Below are 15024 nucleotides of genomic sequence, written 5' to 3' on the forward strand. Positions count from 1 at the left end.
TCATGGCAAGCCCTCATGTTCTACGGGTGTGAAGGCAAAGTGTGGCATTGGACAATATTATAAATAACTGCTTTGAATAACCTTAGAGGGGTAGGTTCAGGAAGGTATTTTGAATATGTTTGGGGAAAATGAAAATGAGACAGAAGCCATGGACAAATGTAACAGCATCACACAGAAGCACCCACTACATGTTTTGCATGTGCATTGGTTTTCACCGGTCTCCACTGTCATTTGTCAGCCACCCACAAATGAGTCTATTCCTTAAAGAGATACACCAAAATGAGCTGATGATACATGTCACTACCTTCCTATGAGAGCAAACATTCTGCTACAGTACTTCCATGTCCTCCGCTCAGGTCAAATGAGGTCAAACCTCTCTCAAAGCCTAATTTCTCCACGCCTTCCTTGGTTTCTTCAAAGCTCTGATTTTTCCTCAAACACATTGACCCAACCTGCTACCCTTGTTGCTCAGGCGCAGTTCACACCAGGCATTAACATGTCTTATCTTGAAAGAGACAATAAACTGTTAAATAAAAGTGCATTTGTTAGTTACATTTGTATTTTTTATTTTTTTTTGCAAACCAAACTGATAGGTATGTTGTTTGATATGCAAAGCTAGAATTTTGCTGCTCGTTATGCAAAACTAAAGCTAAAACATGTTAGCAGGAAATGTTTTAGCCCTACTCTGGGAAACCATTAAACATATCTCTAACAAACAAGTGATTATTAAAGGGTCCTTTTTGTAGGACCATCTAGTTTTTTAAAGTTAATATTGTAAGAACATCAATAAAGGAACTCTTTTCTCGACAGATAGCCATCTGTACAAAAAAAGATAAAATAGCTTTGAAATGTATCTTTTATGGTACAAATGAATTTTTAAAAAAACATCAAAAAGAGGAACATAAAGCCAATATCTTGTAATGCGAAGAACTAGTAATAAAAGTTGTAACTTGTGTATTATTTGTGTAATATTAGGAACTCTTTTCTTAAATGTTTCTTTCATTCATTCATTCATTCAATTCAACTACCAAGAATACAAGCCCAGCTAAGCAATATGGCTATATTACAGACAGAGGAAAAATATTAACAAAAAGTGTTAGTTAATCACTCCAAGTTTAGAGCAACATGGAACAAGAGAAGGCAACAATACACTGGTTATTGTGACCATATAAGTTGTTGTGAGTAGGTGCTGCTGTGAGTGAATTACTGACTGGGTTGCCAACCGGGACGAGATACCATGTCTCCACACTTGTATGCATTTACAGTTTCTCTATATCTCTGTCCACTAGCTTGCTTATATAAGAAGGAGCAGAGTCTGATTCCAGGACTGGATAAAACCACCACCTCCTAGAGATCCCAGAAAAAGTATTCACTTGTATAATTATTAATTAAAGAAATGTACAAGCATCAGTTTTGATTGTTCTATACTGCTATAGGAACAGTTTTTTTCTGCTTGCAAATAATAGTAGACCTTTCTTTATGAGAAATATTGATTTCATGAAAATGAAACTCCCCTATAAGAAATATTGTTGCTTTGGTATTTAGTACAAGACAGCTTTGACAGCAATTCAGGTCAGGGCTGCTACTGGCAAAAATGCTTTCTGGTGGAGAAGCATGTTAGTTTTTAGTAGTGTCCATAAATACTGTATGTGCTGTTGTGCTAAGCAGAGTTGGTGAGTTCCTCCAAAATACACATATAATCTGTGATCTTAGAATACTTATGCATAGACATATTTGAAGCTGTCACATCACTGTTTGGGTATGAGAGTGTGCAAAGAGCATGTGTGGTCATGTTTGATCAAGTGAACAGTTAATACATTATCCTACATATTGGGCTGTGGCACAAAGCCTTTTGTGTTTGGCATTTATATTTTACTAGGATAATCTTAAATAGTAGGGCATGCAGTGGTTTTTACTGTACAGTTTTCAGTGGGCTTTCAGTAGATTCGTACTGAGTAAGAGTTATAGTCTGAATATTCAATTAAAGTTGTGATTAGAATATGATGATTAAAAACAATATTTAATGTTTTTAAATAAAGGCAAATAGGGATTACCTCATCTTTTTGTTAGAAAACTTTCATGTAATATGCTTGAACAGTAATACAGAATTAAATTAAATTCCACCATAATTTGCATAGTGACACCTAAGGAAGCTGCCTTTGCTCGCTTGCTTATATAAGAAGGAGCAGAGTCTGACTCCAATACTGGGTAAACCACCACGTCCTAAAGAGCCCAGAAAAGGTATGTATTTGTATATTTATTCATTAATTAAAGAAATGAAGAAGCATCAGTTTTGATTGTTTATATACTGTGAAATATTGGTTTCATGAAAATGAAATCCCCTTATAATAAATATTGTTGCTTTGGTATTTAGTACAAGACAGCTTTGATAGCAATTCAGGTCAGGGTCAAGTCAGGCTATAATATCTTGATAGATAAACTTATGTTCAAACTTTTATGTTCACATGTACATTTTTCATATTTTGTAGGTCTATTGTCATGGGGCTTAATGTGTTCCTTGTCATTTTGTCAGGTTAGTTGTCTTGGTTAGACCCTTTAAACATAGATCCAGTGTATACAGTGTCTTTTAAAAGTATTCAGACCTTACAAAAAGTATTTTACATTTCTAGGGGTATGAAATGTTGGTAATCATTGATTTACATTTGATTTACATGAATTACATTTACATTTGTGGCATTTAGCAGATGCTCTTATACAGAATAACTTACATAGGTGATTTATTTGTTCACTACGGTTAGAGGTTAGAGTCTAAAAATAGCCTTAATTTAGACCAGTGTCAGTGCTGAAACCTAGATTGAGAGATATATAATGCAATATATATATATAAAAAATGAGAGATATGTAATGCTATAAAATGCAAATTGAGAGCTATTACTAAAGAAAACATTAAGTACAAATATAAAATCTTCTTACAAGTGCATAATTAGGTTTAAGTGCTTTACAAAGAAACAAATCTTCAGTGGGATTTGAAGACAGCAAGGGACTGCTAGTCAGACACCCAGTGGAAATTCATGCCACTAACTGGGTGCTAGGACAGAGAAGAGTCTTGTTACTTATCTGCCATGACTCATGAATGGGTCAAACCGGGCCACACTGTAATGGGTGGCTCGCAGTGCAAGCGGACCACCACCAGAGAGAAGCCATGAGCTGGGAATAAATCAGCCTCTCAGCTTGATCTCCCACAGATGGCCTCCTCTTTATATAACAGCTTCATTAATGGGCACTCTTTGTTAAGCTTTGGGGTGTGCTACATGTTCCATATACTTGCTAGTAATCGGTGTTTCTCTAGTGGAATTTTTCCAACAAGTCTCCAGGTATCTCTTCTGTCCTGCTCTATCAGGGAGTCCTGCTCTATCAGGGTCTTCTCTTGTGTTTTCCTAAAGTTGTTTCTTATGGGGATGTTCCCCTTCTCTATCAGTGGTCTGTTTCGGTCTCAGTCTTGTCTTATACATAGAGTGGTGAACAGATTCTGGGTCTCTGACCCGGGCAGACCCGGGTCTGATCCCCTGACCGCACAAGTTTACTGGAGCTCTACTCCATTCCTTATTTAAGTTAGAAGTGGGTGGGGGTTTGCTGAACCATAAATCCATTCCTTCTGGTTGGGTAAGCGCTTTTCCTCCCCTGTGTCTCTACTAAGCACCTCCCACACTCTCTCTTCCTAAGTTATTTACTTCAAAGTCCCCCTAACTGTAGTTTATTGTTCAAAAATAGACATGCTGCACCATTCTGCTTCAGATGGAAGGGACTAATGGGACACATGGGAAGACTTGCTAGGAGTGAATTGCAGTAGCCCAGTATAGAGGTGACAGGAGGATGAACTAGCACCTGCGTGCCTTCTCCAGAGAGAAAAGGCCAAAATCTCCACATGCTAAAGAGGTTAATCCTGCATGGAAGGGTTAGGTTTGTGACATGATCAGAGAATGACAATTTTCAGACCATGTCACAAACTTGACTCAGTCATGCAGGTTTCTCCTCTTCATCCAATGGTTCTTGGGATTATTGGAAAGAGTGATCAAGGAGAAATGGAAAGATTTGCGCGAGGACGAGTTGCTCCGGTTGCAGGGAATGGACACATGAGAAAAAGAGTGATGCTGATAACATTTTGAGGTTTATGAGATGGGTGGAGGGGAGGGACTGAGAAGGGAGGAAAAAATAGTGAAGAGCTTTCATGGATCAGATGCTGATGCTTCCTGGTCAGAACCTAATTGCGATGTTCTCCACCTTCTCTCTGTAAATTTATTTATGTAAATGTATTGCTTCATAGCAATATAATATAACTAACTATTACTTTCCATTCTTTTTAGTTTTGTAATATTATTTTGTATGTTTCTGGGAAACAGTGTTATTTCATGTTAAATAATGCCATGTATACACAAGTACACACATCAGCTCACATTTGGAGTGTACTTATTAATTTTTTATGCAACTGTTTTTTGATTGCAAATGCTAATGTGGGTTTATGTAACTAAAAACATATTTAAGAAGAATTTCTTATTTATATTAAGCAATTTCTCAATTTTTAAATAATTGTCAGCCTAAATAAGTGATTTTTGTTACCGTGTATATATATAAAGTCCTATTTTGTCCTTAGTCTTTGTGGGTGTTTGACCCTATGTATGCTGTGTATGTGTAACGCGCGGTGGCCCGAGTGCCGCAGGGTGCGAGGCAGGACGCACGGACTTCTCCAGCTGGGACGAACATTTATTAACATTTAAAGACATAAAGGCACTCACACTTATCACAAACAAGAAACATGAAACGGTTAACGCTAAACAAACACGATACACAAGAAAACATCTAACAGAACCGCGTTACATCTACACATTATACCGACAATAACACCCTGCACACTTTAACACGGGTTTATATACATAAAGACTAACGAGGTGCAGGTGTGGTTACAAAGAAGACAGTCCTCCCACTGCACGTGGCGGGCGAAACACCTGACTAGCGGGAGGCGAGCGTTCCGTGACAGTATGAGCTGTTTTGTTGTTCGTTAGACTGCCTGCTACATTCATAGTTATTGCTTATCGTTCTTCGTGTTTGGTTTCGTTATGTTCAGTTTGAATTAAACGGCTGTTTGTGAAACGTCGGTTTCTACATGCTGCCTTGCCTTCTCACCGTCACAATTTTATTTTTAGTGCAAAAAAGCACCACTTGTACTGCAAGAAGAGTACAGAATTCCACATGTGAATTATGCAAACAGGAATTTATATTTTATTCACTGGCATCTCAAGCATTTCTACTATTTGGGGCCTAGGTGGGTTACAAAATAGCATTGCAGTTTGCTTAAAACTTGAAGTACAAGTTGAACATTTAAATAAAAAGGGCTAAATAAAATAACAAATGTAGGAAAGCCAAAACTAAAACAAAAATAAACATGGTAATTGCAGATTTTTGGAAAGGTACAATATTATATTAGCAAACTTTGGTGCACGAATAACAGTTCAGTTTAACAGTTATTTCAGTACAATAGTATAATGGTGCATTTCGTAATTTGGATATAGGGTCTGAATGCTTTTACAAGTCATGTTTATGTTCACAAATGACTTTAACAAATGAATACAATGTATAGAAATCACAATTTATTTAATCTGTTAAAGATTTTAAATGAAATTTTGTTGTAGTACCCTACAACTCCACATATGTGTTTGGTTAGTCACCTGCAGCTTACAAACCGGCCTCCCATACCAGTACCATTTTGTGATGTTGAAAAAAAATTGGACAGAAGCACAAGGCTACTGCCAGGAGAAGTACACTGATCTGGCCACCATTACCAATTCACAAGACCTGAGTTCACTGATGAATGCTACAGTAGTGAACTCCAGTGAAGAGGCCTGGATTGGACTTTACAATGACATTAACAGCTGGAGGTGGTCCCTATCTGATGAGTATTTCTATGGTACTGGGGAAATGGAATACAGGAACTGGGAAAACGCAGAACCAAATAATAAAATGGGACAAGAAACCTGCACAACGATGGACAATGTCGGAAAATGGAATGATCTGAACTGTGAAAATTCAAGATCATTCATTTGCTTTACTGGTAAGTTACACAAACACACACACACACACACACACACACACACACACACACACACACACACACACACACACACACACACAAAAAAAAAAAACCAAACAAACCACATATGCAGTTTTACTATGTATTCCAACAGGTACCTCAAACTCCTATATCTTATTTACACAAGCAAAGACCTGGTATGAGGCTCAAAAATACTGCCGAACATATTATAAAGACTTGGCCAGCGTGAGGAACCAGACAGAGAATGACCAGATCAAGAACATGATCCAGGGTTCTGGTGTTATCTGGATTGGGCTATTCAGAGACAGCTGGAAGTGGTCAGATGGAAATAATGTCTCATTCCACATCTGGAACTCAGGACAGCCTGATAATGAATATGGAAATGATGAAAACTGTGCTGTGGCTTTGCTAAATCAGCTTGGTCATTGGAATGATATAAATTGCACATATGCGCTTCCATTTTTCTGCTATATTGGTGAGTAGCTTGATGGTCATAAATGGCAATTCTGTTCCACAGGATAGCCTCTATTCATTTGTTCCATAAAGCCAGGTGGATTAGATGCAGTGCATCGCTTTCTCTCTTTCTCTGTGTGTGTGTGTGTGTGTGTGTGTGTGTGTGTGTGTGTGATCTGGTTTTTAAGATCAATCAAAAATCAAGAAAAAACAAATTCTGAGTGTGGTGGTACAATCCAGTCAGGATGTGAGTAGTCCTGCAGTGAAGGCAACCATCTTAGAAAAGGTGAGTCGCACCCTCATGATGGTGCATCTTACCGAGAACACAGTCACAATGTCACAATACAGTATGATATACAATACAGAGTTCTAATAATGACACAAATTATTACAAAGAGCAGTTCACTTACTTCAGTATTCAAATATTAAAGGCTGAGTTTGTTTAGGTCCAGGAGAAGCTGAAGTTGAAGGGTATGGGAGCAAACATCACACTGAAATGGAGACAGCAACCACATGGAGAAGTCTTCCAGAAAAAATACAATGGCTGTAAAGAAGTGTAAGGTACAGTCCACATTAGTTTAATACCATTCATTTGTGTTTTTTCAACCCAAGTTGAAAAAGCAAGTCATCTACTCAGTATTTACCCATTACAAAAAAAACCAAAAACTTAATATTTATCAGAGAATCTTTAATTGAATTTTGAGTTTCTGGAAGTTATGAATTCTGTGAAATGAATTGAATGACTTGTTTATTTGTTCACAGCCATTTTAAAGTACACTTCATTTGATTCTTGATATAGCAGTTATATAGTAATGAGTATAGTATAGTATTGCACAGTAGCAGTACAATTACAATGTGCCTGTGTGACCATGGCTCATGAACCCATTCATTTTCTATGGGAGGCAACAATTTCATTACAGGTGGCCAAACAAAGAAGACAGAAGGAACTTCCCCAAGAATGCATACTTTATAGTACTTTTTTTCAGGTATTAATTTGTACTTCTATAAGTCATGAGTCATACAGTCATTACATAAAGGACATTCTAAATAAAATAACATATGCAAAGCAAATATATACTTTTAACGGTACTATTTACATCCACTGAAGAAATCATCAAATTATTTTAAATTGTAATTTGGCACATAATTTATACATTAATTTCAGTAAATTAAAATAGGTGCTGGTGACAGTCAACAAAGCATCTAAGGGTACCTGAAGTGAGCCCTCTACTGTTGTTTCTTCTTCAACAGCATGCTGAATGATGAAATGCTCTGTGAAGCTAAGTGGATAGTTATTTTGCTTGGTTAGGCACTTGGCCACACTTTTACTGAAGTCTTTCTAGAACAATGAATTCCAGCAGGTGAAACATGAATGTCATTATAGATATGCAGAAAGTTTGGCTGCAAGGGAACCATGTGCATTACATCCACTAAGTGGAACACAAATGTATGCTATATCAGACTGAAGGATTTCTACTAGACTTTAAAGAGAGTATCTCTCTCTCTCTCTCTCTCTGTCTCTCTCTCTCTCTCGCTCTCTCTCTCTCTCACACACACACACACACACACACACACACACACACACACACACACACACACACACACACATACTGGGATCTCATTCTGTTATGTTGGCTAATGTTTTCTTGTTACAAATAATTTGTTATTTAAAATCATCAGAGTGTCTCTCAATTAAAAAAAATGTAATAAACAGATGTAGCTTATATTTTTTGTGAGAGCTATTTTGGTTATTTTAAGCAAATCGTTAAAAAATGAGTAAAGAAAAACACAAGTTGAGTTGTTATACCTATGCCTCATAGGTTTAGAATTTTTATTTTCTAAATGGAACACAAACATATGCGTTATCAGACTGAAGAATTTCTACAAGACTTTAAATAGAATATCCCTCTCACTCACTCTCTCTCTCTCTCTCTCTCTCACACACACACACACACACACACACACACACACACACACACACTGGGTTGTTCTTGGTGCCAAAGATATTACGCTATTAGGGTGTGCCGCTATGTTACTGCTATGTAATGTGTCTTGAGCATTGCACTGCTTATTGTTATTGTTATTGTCATTGCTTTGACAATTTTTGGCTATCACGGTCCATGACCCAGGTGTCACTTTTCATTTGTTAACCATCTTTTTTGGCAGAATTATTGTCTTTGCATGTTCCTTCATGGTTGTTGTAATTTATTTTATTTACATCTCTTTTTTTGTGAGACGTTGTCCACGTTTTTTGCATCCTTTAAATCTGACAGCGTGCTTAAATTATCAATGGAGTTCCCACCCCCATGGCAACCATTAAGAGGTTCTGTTGGCCCAGCCCTCTTTGGAATCCCTCCCATTTCCAGAGAGTCATGTGAGTCATCCTGAATACTGGCCAGTGGACATCAGAACCTGTCTATGAGAGCTCAGTGTGTCTTCTCACACAAGATTTTTTTCAGCATACACAATAAATAAATTACAATAAATATACATATACATATAAAACATAAACCAACAACACATTTAAAAGATCTAAGGCAGGATGGTCAAATCATCCATTTGCGTAGGGTCATGATACAGGACTGATACAGCTTGGGCCATCTGACACCAGCTACAGTGTTCTTCAATGGTAAATCCAATCTAGGAAACAAGTTTTGGAAAAGTGGATGTGAAAGACTTTAGGCCATTTCCCTGTAGTGTCAAACATAATCCTATAGCAAATCAGAACATTTCCTATAACACAGAGAGTATATTGCAGAGAAACCTTACAGAGAAAGAATTTTAACCAAGGTTGTCCAGAGCAGATGGAAGTCTCGACGGTCACCCCTTGGCTCAATAAAAGAAGCAGGTTGGGTTGAGAGAAACGTGAATTTGCAGGCACATAACATGCTAGTGCATGAGAGCATGAAGTACAAACAGAACATGCTAAGTTCATGCTAAGTTCATGTATATATGTAAAAAAAGAATCAGAGAGCAGGAGAAACAGGATGAGCGCACTCACAAACAACATCGTATGGAAAGAGTAAATTCGTTCTGATTCTGGACATCGAGAGTGCAATGATTACTCAATTCCAACACACACACACTCACACACACACACACACACTTGAGCAAAGATCATATGAAGGCCTTAAATCACATTTTCCCACCAAATAGAGCCAGATTATGTGTGAACATACCTCATTTTTGTCACCTGTCTGATACAAGCGCTTCTGTTTTACTTGGTTTTCTTGACTTCTCAGTCACTCTGCTCTGAAGGAATGTAACCGAAATGGTTCACTGTTCTATTTTGCCTCATCCAGACATCATTTCTAAGTCCGCTTCTGAGTCACACTTTCTCAGTCTGGTTCCTGTTTGTAGCTCACTATATATTCTCATATGTTTATAGAAATTATTACCTGTCATAGAAACTCTACTCTTTCTCGTAGAAGCCCACATATTAAATGAGATGTTGAAAGTGTTCAGGCTTAAAAGTTGACAACTACTATAACATTCTATATTGTATACAATAGCATACACATATAACCATACAGTAGTGCATGTTTATAGCTATCTGCCTTAACAAGGTTACCGATAGAAGCATAAACTAGAGTGGGTGTCTTTAAGCAGCTATGAAAAATGAATAGAATAATAATGCTATCTATCTATCTATCTATCTATCTATCTATCTATCTATCTATCTATCTATCTATCTATCTATCTATCTATCTATCTATCTACAGTGTAGTTGATCAAAAAGGATCAGAAGATGTAATATCAACTTGATTTATTAGTACAAATATTAAATTATATACATTCTTTGACAAATAAGTCTGTATGTTAAGAGACTGTAGATGGACAGAAGCATGCTGGGAGGTTTGATGCCACCTACTTCTTGAACAGTTCAGTTCCTGCTTTTGAGAGAACAGCCACTTGAGAAGGATTCTCATTACTATTCCTACCAATTCAGCATGCCAGAAGCTTCTCTCTGTACATCTTCATTGGATCTGAGCCTCTACTGCTTTGTCAATAAGTTCTAATGCATAGTGTCCCTTCTTTTACTTCTCCATAGGTTCTACACACTGCCCCTCAATGGCCAGTGGTTCTGCATCACTCCTGAACTACTGTCCACAAAAGCATTCCCACTGTAGTTGCACTGTGTGGTTAATTAATTAAGTTAATTTAAGGTATTTGCTAAAAATATCTCATATGTCTTTTGGCAAGTTCTGTGTTGATAAAAGTCACGTTTACAGCAACTCCAGTATCTATATGCAGACTAAATGAAAAAATCAAAACAAAACAGTTTAGACTTTGATGCTTAAAATTTTCCCTGTCGCTCTTGTAATTTTGTTACTAAATAATTAAGAACATATATACATATATGTATATACAAAACAACACACACGGAACTGGGAAGATGAGAAGCTGTATCCGGGGTTGGACTCTGCGGGGTCCTATTATCCCTATGCGGACTATTGAGAGGGCTACGGGAATTACAGACAGAGTGAGGAGTATTACAACGTCAGCCTCATGTCATACTCTGAAGATGACAGTTTTGAGGATCCAACAATGGAGGTGGAGGAGGCCCTCCATGAGGATCCCCCCCCTCCGTGATGGACACTTGGTCAGCAGATTCCCGAAAGCGACGAGCCTCCAGTGACCAAGGCTCCACCCATGGCACACCGCTCTAGAGCCAGCAAGTTGCCCCGTGTGACTCGCAGAGAGGCATCATTGACCTCATCTGAGGTCACTCCCTCACCTAAGGCACACAGCCCCAGAGCTCACGTGCCTACATGTGAGCCTCAAGGAGGCAAGAAGGAGGCGTAACCAGTGCCCACCCTAGAGACAGGCAAACAGCTGGATCCACTTCCTGGCTCGTCTACCACAAAGTCAGAGAAGCAGCCATCACCCAAAGCAGTGAGGGGTGATCCCCCTCAGGCTAGTCGGACTTCGACCCAGGCGAAGATCGGTGGACAGGCTGGGGTTCCTGCCAGCTTCCCTGTACTATTTTGAAAGTGGTCTTGTTCACGTACCTGTCCCTATCACTGTACCCATCCCTGTCACACTTAAAAGTGTCACACTTAAAAGTGCACTTAATGTCACTTTTTCCCCCTTTGTGTGTGTTCCTGTTCCTGCCAGTGTGTCCGTCCCTGTGTCTGCCCTCGTCTTGGTCCCTTTCCTCCACCCCTCGGTCCTGCTCAATCCTCCAGCCTTGCCGTTTGGTGTTGATACAAAACAGGAATTTATATATTATTCACTGATGTCTCAGGCATTTCTGTTATATGTGGCCTAGGTGGGTTCAGAATAACACAGCAGTTATCTTAAAACTTGAAGTGCAAGATGAACATTTCTAAGGATTAAATAAAATAGCAAATGTAGAAAGCCAAAACTAAAACAAATAAACATGGTAATCGCGGATTTTTGAAATGGTACAATATTATATTGACAAACTTTGGTGCAGGAATAACAGTTCAGTTTAACACTTAATTCAGAACAATAGTATAACGGTTCATTTTGTAATTTTACACACTTGGATATAGGGTCTGAATGCTTTTACAAGTCATGTGTATGTTCACAAATAACTTTTACAAATTAATATAATGTATAGATTATATTAATCTGTTAAAGATTTTAAATGAAATTTTGTTGTAGTACCCTACAACTTCACATATGTGTTTGATTAGTTACCTGCATCTTACAAACTGGCCTCCCATATCAGTACCATTTTGTGACATTGAAAAAAAATTGGACAGAAGCACAAGGCTACTGCCAGGAGAAGTACACTGATCTGGCCACCATTACCAATTCACAAGACCTGAGTTCACTGATGAATGCTACAGTAGTGAACTCCAGTGACATGGCCTGGATTGGATTGTACCATGACATTAATAGCTGGAGGTGGTCCCTATCTGATGAGCATTTCTATGGTACTGGGGAGATGGAATACAGGAACTGGGAAAACACACAGCCAAATAATAACTGGGGACAAGAAACTTGCACAATGATGCGCTCCTCCAGAATATGGAATGATCTGAACTGTGAATGTTAAGTATCATTCATTTGCTTCAGTGTTAAGTTACACACATGTACACACACACACACACACATTCTTTACTATGTATTCCAACAGGTACCTCAAACTCCTATAGCTTATTTACACAAGCAAAGACCTGGTATGAGGTTCAAACATACTGCCAAACGTACTATAAAGACTTGGCCAGCGTTAGGAACCAGGCAGAGAACAACCAGATCAAGAACATGATCCAGGGTCTTGCTTTTGTCTGGATTGAGCTATTCAGAGACAGCTGGAAGTGGTCAGATGGAAATAATGTCTCAATCTATCTCTGGAATTTAGGACAGCCTGATAATGGATATGGAAATGGATAGACAGATGAAAACTGTGCTTTGGCTTTGCTAAATCAGCATGGTCATTGGTACGATATAAAGTGCACATATACGCTTCAATTTTTCTGCTATATTGCTGAGTAGCTTGATGGTCTTAAATGACAATGAAATAGGAAATGATCTTGTAATTTTGATCCCATTTGTTAAAATGGCCTTTCTGTGGCTGTTGCATAAAATGCATTGTTCGTAAAAAGCGTGGACTTGTGAAGGCTTGAAAGTCTCCCTCTGTGAACCTCCCCTCAATGGGAAATACCCCAAGCCTTGTCAGTTGTGCTCTTTCTAAGGTCTGCTGTATGCAGTAGCTGTTTACTTCTGCTCACATGGCTGGGTGGAGCTGTGCTTGTCTTAGTCTGTAGTTTTATTACCAAAGTAGTATTTCAATCCTGGACTGTACTATGACTAGCAGTTGTGGATTTGCATATAATAAATGTCACTCAACTAGGCACATGTGTACTGCCTCCTATCTCACATGATTATAAAATGGCCAACCACTGAAGGACACATGCATGTAGTTGTTCTGCTAGGACGAAACTCCAGCTACATTACTGGAGCAAAGCAAGTGCCCTGATTTTTCACTTCTGTGTCATTGCTTTTCTAAAAGAGCTGCCCATGACACAGGTAGATTGTACATTTTTGATCTGGGAGGCAAATAATCTTGGAGGGATTGGGCAGGAAGTGGGTTGAGACAAGTTTGGAAGATGAAGTGGCAGACATTTAGCAAGGATTTATGGTTGTGTTGCTGGGCTGTTTTGATCTGATGGCGGGAGAGAGAACCAGCTCCACTTCCAGTTATGACAGAAAGCAGCTCAAGTAATGGAGGGTTGCTCAGGGGCAAGATACAAAATAAGCGAGCATAACTGGGAACCAGAGACTCACATGACAGGACAACATGACAGGAAGTCACTGTTAAGAAGTGCAATGAACTCAGAACAGGTGACAATAATGGTGGGAAGAAGAAACAGCACTAGACAGGGCATCAGCAAATAAAAGCAAAAACAAATCACATGTATAATTATAACTGCATAATATAATTTGTAATTGATTTTACATTAACATTTTAAGCTCTGAAACTACTCGAGAGTGATTGAGAATAAGTACTACAAGTGTATTCTGATATTTCTTTCTAGGATTTTATACAAATCCTTTGCAGTGGTATGTGACCCTAAATATAGGGAAATAATTAATTATTAATAATGAAATACTGCAGGTTAATACTGTATCAGTCTCATTATGAAATTAGAGTTCAAAACATGTGCAGAAACATAATAGCTTTGGTTAAATTATACCTTCCATGGGGACCAACTTAATGAAAAAAATGCAAAGTTTACTGATTTATTAATTTCAAGAAATATTTAGATGTTATAAGGCAGAGTAAACAAAGGATGTTGGGTAGGCTCAGGTATACAGAACTCACCAACAAGCTACTAGCATGGGAAAAAACTCAAATGAATTAATATGAATACACAATAAAACCAGAAACTCCACACAAAGCTTAAACCAGCACTAACTTACCAAGACACTTTTGGCGACCCAGTAAATTAAAATTGAGGAAAATGCCTTGATAAGGGAGAGTCCTACCAGGGAATTCCTAACAGGCAAATGTGATTACGTACTTCATGTTTAAACTACCAGGGATGAAGAATCTAAGTCTGCTGTGAGAATAATTTAGCCCTTGCAGTGAAAAACCATACATGTGCATTTACTGTTTCTCTGTATTCTCTGTAAAACCTAACATAAAGCATTATTGCAAGTTTTATTTTACCTACCTAACTTTTTTTTTAAATCATATTTGGCTCCAAAGCATGGCCTGTGAATGACAGACGAGGCCTTATTTTACTGGTGGCAGAGTTTAGCCCAGCCTGTCGTCTGCCCTCCCGTGTGCAGGGAAATAACGCAGCATAATTCAAGGCTCAAACTAACCGCGCATCCTGCTCAAATGTGACGCCCTGTTCCAGGACTGCTCAGAACCATAAGAGATTAGCACAGCCTCTGAAATCTCCCAGAGATGCTTGCAGTTGTTTAGCCTCATTCTTACGCTGACTTGTAGCTTTGCAGTTGGTGACTTAAGAGTAATTGTTTCAGAGACAGCAGACAAACCATTAATATTATAATTACAAGCA

At 38.3% G+C, this 15024-nt stretch overlaps 1 protein-coding gene across 3 annotated transcripts; it reads left to right on the top strand.

The window, feature by feature from the left end:
* Positions 1–2212: 2212 nt before the first annotated feature.
* Positions 2213–8680, top strand: LOC113568477 (C-type mannose receptor 2-like). 3 transcript variants are annotated; one of them, XM_081714858.1, is made up of 7 exons: positions 2213–2241; positions 2490–2533; positions 5681–6067; positions 6201–6542; positions 6709–6806; positions 6967–7081; positions 7441–8680. In XM_081714858.1, the coding sequence occupies exons 2-6, from the start codon at positions 2500–2502 to the stop codon at positions 7078–7080; spliced, it is 975 nt and encodes a 324-aa protein (XP_081570984.1). In that variant the 5' UTR covers positions 2213–2241; positions 2490–2499; the 3' UTR covers position 7081; positions 7441–8680. The 3 variants fall into 3 exon arrangements, with proteins under 3 accessions (XP_081570984.1, XP_081570983.1, XP_081570985.1); XM_081714857.1 differs by having other exon boundaries at positions 6967–8680; XM_081714859.1 differs by lacking the exon at positions 7441–8680 and having other exon boundaries at positions 6952–7057.
* Positions 8681–15024: the final 6344 nt, after the last annotated feature.

The sequence above is a fragment of the Electrophorus electricus genome, chromosome 5, assembly GCF_041902795.1.
Source record: "Electrophorus electricus isolate QZ-2024a chromosome 5, ASM4190279v1, whole genome shotgun sequence".
Classification (NCBI taxonomy): Eukaryota; Metazoa; Chordata; class Actinopteri; order Gymnotiformes; family Gymnotidae; genus Electrophorus; species Electrophorus electricus.

What these genes read in the sequence shown, in the direction of transcription:
- LOC113568477 (XM_081714857.1), top strand. Translation starts at nt 2,500, where the DNA reads ATGGGGCTTAATGTGTTCCTTGTCATTTTGTCAG. An exon ending in GTTCCTTGTCATTTTGTCAG is followed by an intron (nt 2,534 to 5,680) that starts GTTAGTTGTCTT and finishes GTGTTTGGTTAG; the next exon opens with TCACCTGCAGCTTACAAACC. An exon ending in TCCATTTTTCTGCTATATTG is followed by an intron (nt 6,543 to 6,708) that starts GTGAGTAGCTTG and finishes CTGGTTTTTAAG; the next exon opens with ATCAATCAAAAATCAAGAAA.